The 17,101-nt window shown below is 42.0% G+C and overlaps 1 protein-coding gene across 4 annotated transcripts; it reads left to right on the forward strand.

The window, feature by feature from the left end:
* The first annotated feature begins 384 nt into the window (after positions 1 to 384).
* Positions 385 to 16,871, forward strand: SALL1 (spalt like transcription factor 1). 4 transcript variants are annotated; one of them, XM_039503425.1, is made up of 5 exons: positions 1,042 to 1,213; positions 1,838 to 1,930; positions 8,212 to 8,280; positions 11,428 to 14,840; positions 15,875 to 16,871. In XM_039503425.1, exons 4-5 carry the CDS (start codon positions 11,643 to 11,645, stop codon positions 16,313 to 16,315), a joined length of 3,639 nt encoding a protein of 1,212 aa, XP_039359359.1. In that variant the 5' UTR covers positions 1,042 to 1,213; positions 1,838 to 1,930; positions 8,212 to 8,280; positions 11,428 to 11,642; the 3' UTR covers positions 16,316 to 16,871. The 4 variants fall into 4 exon arrangements, with proteins under 4 accessions (XP_039359358.1, XP_039359356.1, XP_039359359.1 ...); XM_039503424.1 differs by lacking the exons at positions 1,042 to 1,213; positions 8,212 to 8,280 and adding an exon at positions 385 to 407; XM_039503422.1 differs by lacking the exon at positions 8,212 to 8,280 and having other exon boundaries at positions 1,041 to 1,213.
* The last annotated feature ends 230 nt before the right edge of the window (positions 16,872 to 17,101 follow it).

A 17,101-nucleotide genomic window follows, 5' to 3' on the forward strand; every position in this document is an offset into this window, starting at 1 on the left:
TAAACCAAACATAATCTGCCCGTGCTGTGCTGTATGTGCATTTGTGTGGGTGCAACGTAGCAATCCTGGGGCTGGAGAGAACCTTCCTAACTTTGGGACGGAACTCTGTCTTCCGCGATTACGAAATTGGTTGACGATGTGTTCGCGCTGCCCGAGCGGCATTTGAGCAGTTCGGGCAGGATGTATTCAATTGCTGCGCGTCTAGCAGACACCACGTATGTGGTTAATCTAGTGTTACACACAGGAGTGTGTGTGTGTGTGCGCGACTGTACACGTGCATAGAAAGAGGCAGAGAGCCACCTATGCGTCCACACACGGGGGTGGGGGGAGCGGTCCATTCTTAAACGTGTTGACCCACACGAAGAGCCGCTCGGTCATAAACTCAGTTCTGACTCCCGGAGTTACAAGTACGTGGCCGGCGTGGGAAGAAGTTTCCCCGCGCAGCTGCCTGCCCAGAGCCCATCGCGCTGGCTCTGCGCGTCGGGCCACAGGCGGGGAGAGACGAGGCACCGACCTCCCGGGGCTCCGGCGGGGCGGCCGAGCGGCGGGGCCCGCGCGCCCAGGCTGCAGGCGGCTGCCCGGGAGCTGGGGCTGGAAGCCCCGCGCGGCTCAGCCTCGGACTCTCGGGCAGAAAACGAAAGTCGGGCGCGATTTCGCTGTGGGGCAGGGGGGGTGTCACTCCGAATTCACACCCCTTCCCGCCGACAACCCCGGGCAGAGGGGCGCAGCCGCGCCCCCGCCGGGGAACATGCACAGCCGCCCGGTGCCCTCCGGGCTCCGCCCCCCGTGCCCCGGCCTCCGCCGGGCAGATGAGTCGGCGGGTTTCCGCCGCCAGCCCTCTCCGGCCGCCTCCTCCCGCGGATTGACGTCGGCCTCAGCCAACCGGCGGCGGCGGCGCCGCCAGGGGCGGAGCCTCCCCCCTCCCGGGCCGGGCTCGTGACGTAGCCGGGCACAAAGTTTGCTGTAATTGTCCTGGGAAACGCGTGAGGTTGCGGCCAGCCCGCCGGCCGCTGAACCGACCCGCCCCCCCGCCCGGGCCCCGGGTGGGGGGGGGGGCTGGACGGTGCAGCTGCGATGGGGGCAGAGGTCACACCAAGACACCGAACTTGGCCGCCGGCGGAGCGGGGAGGGGACGGTCCCGGGCAGAGGCGGTGGCACCGCCCGAGCGCGGGGCAGGGTAGTCGGGAAAAGCCCGGCCCGTCACCCGGCCCCGGTGGGTGTCCCCGCTGCGCGGGCAGAGCCGGAGCGTTTCCCCGCGGCTGGGCGAGCTGCTCCCGGGGGTCCTGTCTCGCTCTGCGTTTGCTGCCTTGGGGCAGGACCCGTCCTGATTAGTCCCCGCTCCCGGGGCGCTCCGAGAAGAGAGAATTTCATTTGCTTCTGGGCCCCCTTTTGTAACGAGACCCCCCCCCCACCCAGGAGCTCGGGACAGCAGCGAGCGGGGGGCGGGCAGAGGCTTTCGGCACATTCCTATAGTAACAGGGATGGCGTGAAACAGTCCCAGCTGGTTGCTAAGAGGGTTAAACTGTATCCAAACAGCTTTGGGGAAATCCAGCCCCCTCTCTTGCCACATGGATCGACTCATTGGGTGGGAGCTGCAGAGAGACAAGGGTCTCCAGCAAATCAGCGCCTAATTGATTAAGGCGAGCGGGTTTGAATAGAGCTGGCCATGTGCCAATCGCCTTTCAAAGAGCCCCTCTATGATTAATCGCAATGCATTATTGATAATCATAATTATAGCAGGACACATGCGCGGTGCGGCGTGGCTTGGGGAGGGGGGAGGCTCGATTTCCGTAATTTTGAGAAGATTTTTTTTTAGTAATTTTTTATTCTGCCCCAGCTGATGTTTGAGCCAGCATGTCGCGGAGGAAGCAGGCGAAGCCTCAGCATTTCCAGTCCGACCCCGAGCTGGCCTCGTTATCCCAGCGAAATGGTGAGTTCTTCCCATCTCTCTCTCGCACACATTTTAACACAAACACGCACCCGCAAAATAGATCAACTTACCTTCGAGACAGCTAGGAAACTGCACCAGGAAAGGGAAGAGAGCGCTGGAGCTGCTGGAGTTTTTTGGTGGTTGTTTGTTTTTTTTAATAGTACTATTTTGGCCCTTGTCGAGGATGGGTTTGTATTATTTTATTAACCTTCTGTTTTCCTGTGTTTGTTGCATTTGTGTGTCTCTCTCTCCCCCCCCCCTTTTTTTTTTGTTGATGATCTGGCAGTCTGACCCCAGAAGAGATGGATTTCTCCCCCACACCCCCTCTGTAGTACACACCCCAGAGGCTGGTGAGGAGCGGGACGAAAGTCAGGTTTGGGTTGGGGTGTGTGTTTTCTAAGGATGCACCGACCCGACCGCACTTACTCTCTGCGCCCACCCCCCTAAAAAAAAGGAAAAAGCCCCTTTCCTACTTTTTTCCTGCCTGCCCCCTTTCCCTCCTGGAGTCCCGCTATGGCTGGGAAACCTGCGCTGCCAGGCAGCCCTCGCCTCCGAAGCATTTGAACCCCCACTTTTAAAGGGGGGAGAAAGTTTGCGTGCTGGAGATAAAAGTCTTTCTCGCCGCACTGACGCGCTGGCTGACTCCCTCCCTGCCCCTGGTAACTTTTCTCGCTCTTCGCTCTGGCCGCCTGGCATCTGCGGGATCCGGGCTCGCAGCGGCTCCGGCGAGGGCGGCTTTGCGGCTGGCTTTAGTGGGGGGGGGGGGGTTGTTTCCTTTCTCCCTTGGGGGCTTTTTTTGGGTGTGAAGCCGGTAAAGGAGGAACCAGGGTGGCTTGTTCTGTAGCTGGCTTTGGAGAGCCTGTGTTTTTTTTTTAAAGGGGGTCCGGAAGCTCTGCGTTGGTGCAGGGAAAGGCAGTTTTATTGAAGGTGGGGGGGGGGTGCTTGTACCTGTGTCTGCTTGGACTTTATAAACCGGCTGAGTAGGGGAGTGTGGTTGTGGGACGGGGGAAAATCCAAGTGAGAAAGTGGGCGATTGGGAAGCGCCTGGCTGATCAGTGAGGCTCGAGGGCCAGGGGCGAAGGTGGCAGCGGGTCTCCGCGTCCTGTGTCCCAAAGGCAGGCCCGCTCCCCTGCCCTGCCCCAGCGCAGCGCACCTCGAGGTGGCGGATGCCTTAACTTCACAACCAGCTGCGGGGGAGCCCCGAGTAAGGCTGAGCAGCCGGGGAGCACGGGAGGGGAATCCTGCCCCCCGTTTGGTGCCCCCTGGATCTTCTCCCCGGCCGGGCAGTGCTGCGCCTGCCGACCCGCGGGACCCACACCTTGGGGCTGATTTTGAAATGGGGGGGGGGGGGGCGGGGGATAAACAGGCCATTCAGGAAGTTGCATGAAAACTGTTCCCGGGTGTCCGTTCAAGAGGCTGGCGGCAGATATGGATAATATAGATTGGGAGGAAGGACGAGATGGAAAGTTGGGGGGGGGGCTTCTCTTTCATTTCTGCAGGGCACTTCCTGAGGCTCTGGAAATTGTGGCAGTTTTTGGTGGGTAAGAGTGTGGCTGAGATCTCAGCCCAAATCTCTCTCTCTGGAGGGGTCATCTCCCGAGCTATTCCCTCTGTCCTGGGGCGTAAGGCGATGCTCAGGGCACATCGGATGGGGATGAAGAGAGTTGGCCCTGATAAATAACTCGTTTCCTTTTCCTTCGCCTGCCCGGGGCTGGGCACGGTGGCACTCATCAAACCCCGAGGCGAGGCAGCACCTTTGGCTTCCCCAGCTAACTTTCCGAGCCGCTCGGTGTGCTGGGCTCCTCGTCTTCTCCGAGAGAAGCTCGGACTCGTCCCTCTTTGCAAACCCTGCACGCTCCTAAAGCGAGCACATTGCTGGCTGCGGAGGGACTTGGCCAGAAGCTGACGTGCCAGTGTGCGATGTGAGTCATGGAGAGGAGCCCGGAGCTGCTCTCCCTCAGCCCCATTAACCCCCTGCATTAGTCATTAAAGCAGCAGCCAGGAAACAACCCTCTTCTCCCACCCTCCCCACCCCCCTTCAGCACCATGCATATCAGGGTCGCCACTGAGGTAGGTTTGGGGACATGGGAGCTGTGATCTCTGAACTGTCCTAATTCATTTTCCATTTATCAGCCCCCTCCCTTTCCCTTCCCTCCCCCCAAGTTGCTCGGGGGCTGCTGAGGAGTTTCGGAACAAATGTAACCTAAGATACCAAGATCTGCAGAGTAAATCGGGTCTCCCTGGGAAAGCTGGAAGGATGTTATGGTAGCTTTGTTATCATTCAGTTTTTTTTTTAATATTGAGACACCTTTCTTTGCATCATCATTATCATAATAAATAAATAGCACCCATTTCTTGTAACCGTTTAAAAGTTTCTGTGAAGTATTTTGATTTCTGGAAGGAAACTTTATTTTATTTTATTTTATTTATTTGGGGGGGAGGTGAATTTTCATGTGTCTGGATGCATTGCTATTTTGCCACCGGGTTCAATTCAATTAATTCAATTTCACTTTAAGACACTTATTTTAACTTGAAATGTTTTTGTCCTTCAGCTTTGAAATTTCAAGCATGAGTTGGGGAAAGGTTAGGTTTTATTTATCCTTTCACCAGTGCCCTAAAAAGAGCTCTGAACTTTACAAAGTAAGCAAAGAGGGAAAGCATAGATGGAAGTTAACTTATCTTGCTGGAGAATCAAAGGGCTATTTTTCACATCTTCAGTTTGTTTAATCGCATCTCTTGACAAAGTCTTTATTTTTTAAAATTTTTGCTAAAGGACGCTGATAAAAGCACCTTCAAGTATCTTAATAAAATCGCGCCTGCACTCACCCCTTTTTTTCTTTCCTGTTTTTAGTCTTTTGATCTGATTTTGCACATGTTTTCAGATGCAAGACACTGGGGGTGTGAGAAAGGAATGTTAACTGAGAAGCTTTCTTGCCTGTTGCTAAATGATGTACTTAAAATAGTTGGATTTCACCTAAAATGATGGCATTAGATAATCTTTCATTTGGTTTTCCTGGCTAGTAACTTAAATTAACTAAGTAAATAATTAAGGGGTTTTTGTACATTTTTTTTTAAACGTTGGTTCTCTAGAAAAAGCAGTAGGTTATTAGACACCCTGTTAGGAGCTTTTCCTCTCCTTTCAGTAGTAATGGTTTTAGGTTATGACTGTTTTACATGCTTGGACAATAAGTTCTGACTACATTGCCTGGAGGGTATGTTTTGTAATAGTGTTACAAGATTTAGAATGCTGTTGCAATATTAGTGTAAAACTAACCCTATAGAAGTGAATTAAATGAATGCTTTATGCATTTGAGAAGTTCTTAAATTTATAGTGGATACATTTGAGATAGGTGCGAAACATTTTTGTCATGATATGCCTCAAAATTGCAAAAAAACAAAACAAACAAAAAATCCCCCATTCTTCTTTTTTTGATGCAGTGAATTCAGGTTTGTTAGCTCAGTTACAATTTCAGGAATCAGACAGGTTTGGCATCGCTGCTACTTTAACAACACTTGCAATAATGTGAAATGAAGGAATATTTAGGAATAAATGAAAAATCATGTTTCTGTCAAAAAATTGTCGTATCTGTTTTGAGTTCTGGTTTAGGAAACTCTGACGTATTCACGGTTAAGGGTCAATAGAAAGTAGTTTGAAAAGAAACTTCATCCATGTCTTACAGCAACATACATTTTTTTTTTTAGAACACTTTCTTTCAAAGTTTAGCGTCAATGCAGTACATCCTTACTCTGAAGATTTAATATTTCAAATGTATTTTTGGTGCAGTCATTGAATAAGGAAGCTTGGCTTCATTATATCCTGTGAATGTGCACGCAGAATACCTTTGTACTGGTATAAACAGGACAGAAATCGGACTAATAGAAGCGACTTTTGACATAAATTATATTCAACAAGTAACTGGTGGAAAATGTATAAAAGGCAGTTGGATTATTTCTTTTTGTTAATAACTGAGATTGTGAGATATTTTCTGATTACATTTTGAGCTTATTTTTTCTTTTTTCTTTTTTTTTTTAATTGGGGGTTGGTTTGTGTTTTTTGTTTTTTGGAGGGTTTTTAGATTATAGGAGCTTCCTGGCCTAATCATACAGCAGAATATTATTTTGAAGCATAGCTTTTCAAGGCAAAGGTTCTGTCAGAAGAGCAATGCAGCTAGCATTTGCTGCAGATATAATACTTGCTTCTCTTCCATGTAGAGGAATCAGTTCATCTGATGTTAGTAAATAATAGAATTTCATTATTCACTGTAGCATTAGATGGTTCCCAGAATGACCTGTGGGCCCAGGCAGCTATTAAAAACTAGGGTTATTTTGTTGTTTATTTAATAACACTTGCAAGACCGAATGCTTGGTAGGAGTACATGTTTAGTCAGGCTTCTTTCAGCTTATTATATCATCTGTGAGATAACTGTATTTGATCAGTCTTGATTACAATTTATATATATATATCTTACATTTTTTTGCAAGGCAGCGCACTAGATGTAGTGGGCCTTATCAGATATTGCTTATGCTGATGTAAGTCAGAAGTAGTTCTACTGAAGTCAGTGGGGTTAAACTGGCATGTTGTGTGGGTTTCCCTTCACACTCACTATTTCTCTCCAACTCTCCCAGATTTATTTTGCTTATCATGCATCTAATATAACATGTGGTGATAAGTCACAACTCGGTATCTACAGGCTGCGCTTTTCCTATATTTAACCATCTTCAAGTTTTCTGTGCAAGTCAGTTTTAACCATATGTGGAAACAGTCCATTTTTACTGAAGCAATCATATTAGGGGAAAAATACAGTTAAGCTTTTGAAATAGTTAGTAAAAAGCAAAACAGACATTCGCTGATGAAGAAAGCACGGATTGCTGTTTTTTTCCTAACCGTTTAAGGTGCATGAGACTTATATCCCGTAAAATCTTCTTTAAGAATTAAAAATTGGAATATACAAGTGAAGTGGTTGCTACACGAGCATATAGTCAAGAAAGTTGGTATGAGTGGTGCTAGGAGTTACTTAAGTGTTAGCTGTTTTAACCTTTGCTGGCTTCCTTCCATTGAAAGGTGACAGGGTTCAGATCACAATATGTACTTCAATATCTTGCCAGTGACCCCCGAATTGAGCCTTACTGGTCGCATAGCAGGAAGTTAGTAGTTTATTTTAGCTGTGCCTTATCAGCTTTGCTGCTTTTGCTAACCCTATTCCCCTGTCCCCTTAGATGCCAGACCCCCGAAGAGGAGATTGACAGGTAGTTCCCATAGCTCCGTTTTACCCTCCAAACAACAGGGATTTAGTTTCTTGTCCTTTTGCCAATGTTTATGTAGCCAAAGTTTAGATATAACCTTAAGGAGCCTTTCTTTTACGTGTCACTGGAACAGTGAAACTACACTCAACTTTTTGAAGAAACTGTTGCAACTGGAACCCCATCTAGTGTTCATTTTGATTCATCCGTAGGGAAGACATTTTTTAATTGTGTTCATTAGATGGATTCGTTCCTAGTTTTAAAATAGCTTGGTAATCTTTTTTTGGTTGGTTTTTGATTATTAAATTGTAGACTCCTTGTTTGAATGAATTTAATATATGAATAAATAGTTTGAGCAAATTACGAGTTATAACACAGAAAAGTTAAGAAACTGAATTGAATGTGAACACCCCCCCCCATATATTATAACTTGTTTTCTTCAGAATAACATCTTGTGATTTTTAAATTTCCCACTTTGTAGATCAGTTAAGGGGGCAGTTAATTAAAATATTTTATTCACCAGGGACACTTTTTAAAAAATTAATGCAAACTGGGATTTAGATTACGTTTCCGAGTTGCTTAACTGAGAGAGAGGTTTGGCTAAAAGTTTATAGACACAGAAGCATATCATTATTATAATTGAAATTTTGGTGAGCAGTCATTTTGAAAACAAATACACTTACAGTTCAAAACCTTCTAAATATTTTAAGTCCTTGTTCAGTCATCTCGCTAAGCAAAGCAGATTTTTTTTTTCATTTCACAAGTTTGAGGATTATGGAATGTTTTGGTTCTCATTCTAGAATATGCATCTCAAGTGGTTCAAAATTCCCAAGTTTGAAATGAGTAATGTTTGAGCACTAAAATTTTTTTCACAATCCTTAAGAAACCTGTGAACTGAAAAATCAACATCTGACAAGGAACAATCCAAAGTGTCATTAATGTCGTTTAAAAAGTTGTGGACTTTTTTCATAATTACTGCTGTTTGAATTTTCTATATAGCCACCCACTGCAGATTTAATTTTACTGTTAATTCTTTACAGGATACATAAAAGCAAGATGGAAGATTTCTTCACCATGATAAGCACAACAAAGAAACTTCATTTAGTCAGGTCACCAATTACTATTATTTAGAACAGATCATTCAAGGAAATACTTAGAAAGCTAACAGATGTGATTAGAATACAATAGAGATTAAATATGCAGTAGAAAGCACGCTGTATGTCTTACTATCAGTTTTACAAAATCTACTTTTCAAGATCTGTCATTTTAAACCTCAATTATTACTTAATAGTGTCACTCCCCTCCCCCCCCATAGTAGAAGTCATTATAATCTACAGGTAACTGTAAAATTAAGATCTATTTTAATATAGAGAAGCCTATTTTTTGCATTTAAGAAAACAAAAATTAAACCTAGTGAATGCAGTTCATGAACAAATTTCAAGATGAAAAATGTTACAAAAATCTAAGCCCTTGATATTATTTTTGCTTGATCTATGGATGTAGTTTATTGTTGTTCTTATGATATGACAGACGTCTTAACTTCTGCAGTATTCATGTGCTTAAACTATTTAAAAATATAAATATATACACATACTTTATTTCATGTTTTAATATGTATTGTATTGTGCTAGAACACTAGTCAATTTCAGGTATGGAAAAGTAGCAGTTAAATATGTGTACAAAATCACCTTTCTTTGTAAAGCAAGAATATCAGATACTTTGCTAGTAAAAAATAACTAAAAATAACTAAAGAACTAAAATATTGTTTAATCTCCATACAGAAGTGCTAAATATTTGAAGCAAATTGTTGTAATGTGTTTAATTGATTGTCAGTTTTCTGATTTCCCTTGCTAGTTATTTAGTTCTGAATCTGCCATTATTTATCTAAGCACAGCTGACCAAGCAAAACTGTGTTTTAAAGTGGCTTTATGTTTTGATAAATGTGATCTGGTTGAAAAGTATTTTCCACTGAATGCAGAGCTTAATAGAACATGCTGACATAATAGTTTTAATGCATTTTGTTGAAAATGTGTGAACAAACAGAATAGCTTTTGTTCCTTCATAATTGGCTGTAAAAGTAGATGGAAACATAACCATTACATATGGAAATGGCAAAGAGAAAGAAATAACATTTCTGTTGAATATATTAGGAATTGCATTTCCTAGTTTAAAATAAGCTTCTGAAATGGATGCATCATTTGAAATAGGTTGTCAAAATAAAAAGCCTTAAGTGGAATGTTTGTCATATTATTTTTATCTGGAGTTAAATAGCACAATGACTAAAGAAAAGTACACAACTTTAATAAATTTCATTTAATATTTTCCTTTATTTTTGAACACTATACAATATTTCTAAAAGTACATAAAATGGTATTGGAATCCAACACTAATTAGTATGAGTAAACTTTAACTTAAAAACTGAATCATAATTATTGCTTTCTTCTCATACCTTATAGCTTGTTAATACAGATGTGTATATATAAACCTATTTTCACACCTACATTTAACTTTTTTGAGAGATGCATCAGTAAAAGATCTATAAAATATGGAACCAACTAGTTAATTAAACAAAACATCAATTGCAACAGATATTCTGCAATTTTTGGGTGTTCATGCTAAACTCTACATCATAGTAGATACAATATATACTTGGGTAAAGCGAGAGAGGGAACAAAATCTTTAAAAAAAAATAATGCTAATAATCTGCATCACATCTCACTTTGCATTATAAAAGAAATGGCTCTTTAGTTTCAAATTCTCATTTGTTAAGACAAATCATTAGTTTGTTTCTCAACTTTTTACAGGAACTTTTATTTTCGTTTTCTTTGAGATTTAATTTGGAAGTAATGGAAACCGCCTATTATCTGATTTAATACTGGAGAGAAACATGCAGGGAGGTAATCCTTGAATTAAACAGTTTTTTTTTTTCACAGCCTTCCAAGATGACCACACACCATTTGTACAACAGAAGTTGGTGTCCTCATGCTGAGCAAACAATAGGGAGCCATCCTGTCTTTGAATAGGATCAGCTAGTTTAGAGTCAGAGATTTTTTAATGTTTAATTTACAAATGGATCCCAGTGATAAGAAATGTGAGCAACTAGTGGAAACAAACATGAAATGAAAGGATTTTATAATGAGAGGTTCAGTACAATCTGTTAAACAATTGACAACAGTTAAGTGCAAATAGTTTTTAAATGCATTCAGACAAGTAAAATTGCATAGACTTATCAAACTTAAAACGAAGACTTATTTCTTATTGTATGTGAACATTTCCTTTTAACTGATCATCTTTCTTGATGTTTATTCAGAAATGTAAAACTTATGCAGAGTTTATAGATTTGAGGTCAGATCCTGATCTCAGTTTGGCTGGTGTAAATCCACAGTATTTCCTCTGTGTTAATGGAGCTACTCCAGATTTACACTAGCATAACTGAGCTCTAAACCTATCCCACAAAGTGTTCTTTTGCTGAAGAGTAGCAGATTTATCATTCTTCAGTCTTAAAACCAAATATGAGTCAAAGCATAATAAATGGGTTTAGAAAAAATACTTTATTTGTGAAATATGAATATTTCTCCTTTTATTGGGGATTTTTCCTTTTTATTCAGCTCGAAGTCTCCAGTTACAGTGGAATTAGCTTTCACATCAAAAGTTAATCTTTGCTATACAATCAAAGTTAGCTTAGGTCTTATGTGGAAACTCAAAAGCGAGATATATATTTTTTGAGTTGTCAGTCTGTAGCTTAGTGATATGCACTTTTTTCTTGTCAACAACTGATTGGGACCTTGAATGACTACAAATTAGTTTAGTGACAGGGGCAACTGTCACAGATATCTTTGAATCCGTTGAAAATGAACAAGGTTGACAGGAACTTGAGAGTCTAATGGGTCCTTCAAATGGTTGATTTGCGCTCAGTGGACAACTAGACGATAAGCAGTATGAAATATTGGAAATCAATACTTTGCTATGGAATTTCATTATGCCCCAATGTCTTCAGTTCATAGTATTTTATATTTTGATGGATTATCTGAAGGAAATGATCATCTAAAACATAGGGATTAATACAACACCCATGTACAGTCTTAAAAATCAGTCATGAGCAATATTTAGAAAGCACTAATATTGATCTCTTCTCACATACAATCTTTGCGTGTTGTAGTCTGAGAGTTAAAAACAGTAGATTTAAAATAAAAATGTCCTAGAGAAATTTCTGTGTTTCTGCTCAGTTTCTAATCCATCATCTTTTGATGTTTTAGGAGACACAGAAAAGGGTCACGCAAATCGAACCACTAAGAACAAGGATGCCCATGTCTGTGGCAGGTGCTGTGCTGAGTTCTTTGAATTATCAGATCTCCTGCAACACAAGAAGAACTGTACTAAAAATCAATTAGTTTTAATTGTGAACGAAAATTCAGCTTCTCCTTCTGAAACCTTCCCTCCTTGTTCCCCTTCTGATAATCCTGATGAACAGATGAATGACACAGTTAATAACACAGATCAAGTAGACTGCAGTGACCTTTCAGAGCATAACAAACTTGACAAGGAAGAATCCATGGATGTGGAGGCTTCCAGCATTAACAATAGCAGTAGCAGTTCCAAGAGCATCAACAATAGTATTACAAGCAGTAACAGCTCCACAATGGGTACCTCAGCTATAACAACCTCTCTACCTCAAATAGGGGATCTGACAGCATTAGGCAACTTTTCAGTGATAAATAGCAATGTCATCATAGAAAACCTTCAAAGTACGAAAGTGGCAGTAGCACAGTTCTCACAGGAAGCGAGATGTAATGGTGCATCAAATAATAAGCTTGCTGTACCTGCCCTAATGGAGCAACTGTTGGCTTTACAGCAACAGCAGATCCACCAGTTGCAACTGATTGAACAAATTCGTCACCAAATATTATTGTTGGCTTCCCAAAACGCAGACGTGTCAACATCTTCTAGCCCTTCTCAAGGTACTTTACGAACATCTGCCAACCCCTTGTCCACACTAAGTTCCCATTTATCCCAGCAGCTGGCTGCGGCAGCTGGATTAGCACAAAGCCTTGCTAGTCAATCTGCCAGCATCAGTGGTTTGAAACAACTACCCCCTATACAGCTACCTCAGAGCAACTCTGGCAATACTATAATTCCATCCAGTAGTGGCTCTTCTTCAAATATTAACATACTGGCAGCAGCAGTTACAACACCGTCCTCGGAACAAGTGGCTTCAAATGTTGGTGGCTCACAGCTCAGCAACCCACCAGTATCAGCATCATCTTCACCAGCTTTTGCAATAAGCAGTTTATTAAGTCCTGCATCTAATCCACTTCTACCTCAACCCGCCCCTAATAACTCGGTTTTCTCCAACCCCTTGTCCAATCTTGGAACACCTGCAGAGGATTTAAACTCCTTGACTGCCTTGGCACAGCAAAGAAAAAGCAAGCCACCAAATGTAACTGCTTTTGAAGCAAAAAGTACTTCTGATGAGGCATTCTTTAAACATAAATGCAGGTTCTGTGCGAAAGTCTTTGGGAGTGACAGTGCCTTGCAGATTCACTTACGTTCTCACACTGGCGAGAGGCCCTTCAAATGCAACATATGTGGAAACAGATTCTCCACAAAGGGAAACTTAAAAGTCCACTTTCAGCGTCATAAAGAAAAATACCCTCATATTCAAATGAATCCATACCCAGTGCCAGAGCATTTGGACAATATTCCTACAAGCACAGGTATTCCTTACGGGATGTCTATCCCACCAGAGAAACCTGTAACCAGCTGGCTGGACAGCAAGCCAGTTTTGTCTACTTTGACTACTTCTGTTGGCCTGCCACTCCCCCCAACAATTCCAAGCTTGACACCATTTATCAAAACTGAGGAGCCTCAACCTATTCCCATTAGCCATCATTCGGCTAGCCCTCCATGTTCTGTCAAAAGCGACTTGGGAGTTGCTGATCCTGCTGTAAAAAATTCAAATGGACATTCAGATGAGGCAGAGGTCAGTGCTTTGCCTACCACAAATGGCAAAACAGAAGAAAACACTCACACTTCAAACTCCTTCACTAATATTAACAGCTCTGTGAGCTCACCGGCAGCAGACTCCGGCTCCAACAGCATTGTCACTTTTACAAATCCACTGATGCCTCTAATGTCGGAGCAATTTAAGGCAAAGTTTCCATTTGGAGGACTACTAGATTCAACGTCGGCATCAGAAACATCAAAATTGCAGCAACTGGTAGAAAATATTGACAAAAAGGCAACCGATCCTAATGAGTGTATTATTTGCCATCGAATTCTCAGTTGCCAGAGTGCATTAAAAATGCATTATCGCACACATACTGGTGAAAGGCCATTTAAATGTAAAATTTGTGGTCGTGCTTTCACTACTAAAGGAAATTTAAAGACTCATTACAGTGTTCATCGTGCCATGCCCCCGCTGAGAGTACAACATTCATGCCCGATCTGCCAGAAAAAGTTCACCAATGCTGTTGTGCTACAGCAGCATATCCGAATGCATATGGGAGGACAGATTCCCAATACGCCTGTCACAGAAAACTATCCAGAGTCAATGGAATCTGACACAGGATCTTTTGATGAGAAGAATTTTGATGATCTAGACAACTTCTCAGACGAGAACATGGAAGACTGTCCTGACAGCAGCGTGCCAGATACACCTAAATCTGTTGATGCGTCCCAAGACAGCTTATCTTCTTCCCCTCTGCCACTGGAAATGTCAAGTATTGCTGCTTTAGAAAAACAAATGAAGATGATCAATGCAGGACTTGCTGAACAACTTCAAGCTAGTTTAAAATCAGTTGAAAATGGGTCAGTGGAGGGGGATGTTATGACAAATGATTCATCATCTATTGGTGGTGATATGGAAAGCCAAAGTGCTGGAAGTCCTGCTATCTCAGAGTCTACCTCTTCTATGCAGGCCTTGTCCCCATCCAACAGCACTAATGATTACCACAAATCACCAAGTATTGAAGAGAAACAACTAAGAGCTTTACCAAGTGAGTTTGCCAATGGTTTGTCTCCGACCCCTGCTAACGGTGGTGCTTTGGACTTGACATCTAGTAACACAGATAAAATAATTAAAGAAGAATCTTTGAGTATGCTCTTTCCTTTCAGAGATAGAGGTAAATTTAAAAACACAGCATGTGACATTTGTGGCAAAACGTTTGCTTGTCAGAGTGCCTTGGACATTCATTACAGAAGTCATACCAAAGAGAGACCATTTATTTGCACAGTTTGCAATCGTGGCTTTTCCACAAAGGGTAATTTGAAGCAGCATATGTTGACACATCAAATGCGAGATCTGCCATCACAGCTTTTTGAGCCCAATTCCAGTATTGGCCCTAATCAGAACTCTTCAGTTATACCTGCTAATTCATTGTCATCTCTCATAAAAACTGAGGTTAATGGCTTTCTGCACGGCTCTCCTCAGGATAGCAAAGACACACCGCCTGGTCTTGTTCCTCTGGGGCCTTTGCCATCTTCTGCCACATCACCAGTTCTGCTTCCAACTCTACCCCGAAGAACTCCCAAACAGCACTACTGCAACACATGTGGGAAAACATTTTCATCTTCTAGTGCTTTGCAGATTCATGAAAGGACACACACTGGCGAAAAGCCTTTTGCCTGCACTATATGTGGAAGAGCTTTCACGACAAAAGGCAATCTTAAGGTACTTTCCTTCTTGCTGTTCTTATGCTGTTGTGGGGTTTTTTGTTTTGTTTTTGTTTATTTACATTTACATCTGCAGTGTTGTAAACAGTGCTCCTTTTAGATATCTGGGGTATGAAAAATGGTTTTATTTGGTTGTCACATGCTGGGCGCCTGGCGTTTTGAACGGGATTGAAGAGTTTAATGCAGCAAGATATTTCTGGTTTGATAAAATGCACCAAACTCACTATGTAGCCTATGAAACAGGATAGCCGAATGTTGCTAGAGGGTGTTTAATTAAGATATGCATGAAGTGTACTGCGTACATTACTTATTAAGCACTGCATCTTAAATATACTATTTTCATAACTCGCACAACAGACTTGTTTCTAACTAATAATTCTTGAACTAATAGGCATTATTTTATTTGATTATGTAACTAACATCTCCTACTGATCTGTCGAAAAAGCAAATATACTCAAGTTCTAGAACACTAGTTGAGCACTTTACTGTGTACATGTTTCTGTTGACAGAGTATTTCTCTAGAGATTTCTGCCAGTAATGTGAGATGAATAATTACTTTCAGGCCATTCTGTCTATACACGAGGCTCTCCGATGAGCAATCAGTAAAGGATACTTTCTTCCTGTCTGAAAAGGACATTTATAGGGTAAAGAGTGTCAAATACAATACTTACCATTGCAATGAAAGTGGACATAACAATTTTAATCCTGAAAGTAGCTAGCTGCAATTGACTGGATAACATAAGGCTATTATAAGCTAAATACATGTAATGAAAAAGAGTAATAAGCAATGTATTGTTCAGCAGGAAAAATATGGGCATTCTGCATATCTGGCATCTAGGTCCAGATGAATCTTATTTGTTGTTACTGATCTGAACTGGAATACTACATCCTTTACTTTTAGTGGTATTCTTTACATAAATAAGAATAGACACATGGACTGCCTTCTTTGTTTTGTGGTAAGGTATATTTGATCAGTCAGAATGAATTCCACTGCTAACCACCTTCCTTCCCCCACCCACTCCCGTCTTGCAGGTTCACATGGGCACTCACATGTGGAACAGCACTCCTGCGAGACGAGGCAGACGACTTTCGGTGGACGGTCCCATGACATTTCTAGGAGGCAATCCTGTAAAATTCCCAGAAATGTTTCAGAAAGATTTGGCTGCAAGGTCAGGAAACGGAGACCCTTCCAGCTTCTGGAATCAGTATGCAGCTGCACTCTCTAATGGCTTGGCTATGAAGACCAATGAGATCTCAGTCATTCAGAATGGTGGCATCCCTCCAATTCCTGGAAGCCTGGGCAATGGTGGCAGTTCACCTATTAGTGGGTTGACTGGAAGCCTGGAGAAGCTCCAGAATTCTGAACCTAATGCACCTCTAGCTGGTCTGGAGAAAATGGCAAGCAATGAAAATGGGACAAACTTCCGTTTTACACGTTTTGTGGAAGACAACAAAGAAATTGTAACAAATTAGAATAAACCTTATCAATAACATTCCTGCAAATAGTGCAACCTAGGGTTGCTTTTTACAAGTCTACAAACAACAACATTATAAAGACATTCTTTTGTACCATGTTCTACTTCTAGAGTTCTAAGAGAGCTTATTTATTAGTGATATAACCTTGCTTTGCAAACAAATGCAAGCATTAACTTTGGTCTCCTGTATTTTGAACTAAATACTAATCGACTAGAGTGCTGTAAACATGCTGTAACATTTATGGCAGTTGCAAGTCTGTTCTGCTAGGTGATCTTTTTCTGGCATTAACTTATTTTCTATATCCAGTTTAACATGAACTCTGGTATTGATGCACCACTGAGGTGGTGCATCAGATCTCTAATAAAAGTCTGTATATAAATGTATACTTTGATCTCGCTGGAAATTTTATCAGCAACACATTGTTTAATTTTCCAAACAGAATTAAGAAAAGGACTGAAAGCTGAGAATATGACTGAACAGTGTGGGTCCTTTACAAGCTCAGTTTTTGATTTTTATTATAAAATTAAAACTGCTTTAATTTTTGTAGATTTAACATTTTTCGTTTTGAACTGTTATTTGTATTGTGCTTTTTACTTGAGTCGTCTTAAATGTTCATAAGTTTCTGTACAGTAATAAGCACGCAGATTATTAGAGAAGATACAAAAGTGTTGTTTTGGTAGTTGAAACTGAGACGTAACATTTTGCCTTGTAGGTATATTCATTATAGAAAATGTGCTGGACTTTCACAATGCTGCTAAGTATAGCATCTTGAACAACCTTCCA

This window comes from Mauremys reevesii, linkage group 16 (genome assembly GCF_016161935.1).
Source record: "Mauremys reevesii isolate NIE-2019 linkage group 16, ASM1616193v1, whole genome shotgun sequence".
In the NCBI taxonomy this organism is placed as follows: Eukaryota; Metazoa; Chordata; order Testudines; family Geoemydidae; genus Mauremys; species Mauremys reevesii.

Excerpts from the sequence above, each read along its gene's own strand:
- SALL1 (XM_039503424.1), top strand. The coding sequence starts at position 1,855 with ATGTCGCGGAGGAAGCAGGCGAAGCCTCAGCATTTCCAGTCCGACCCC. Across the intron at positions 1,931-11,427 it reads CTCGTTATCCCAGCGAAATG|GAGACACAGAAAAGGGTCAC; the intron begins GTGAGTTCTTCC and ends TTGATGTTTTAG. Across the intron at positions 14,841-15,874 it reads CGACAAAAGGCAATCTTAAG|GTTCACATGGGCACTCACAT; the intron begins GTACTTTCCTTC and ends CCCGTCTTGCAG.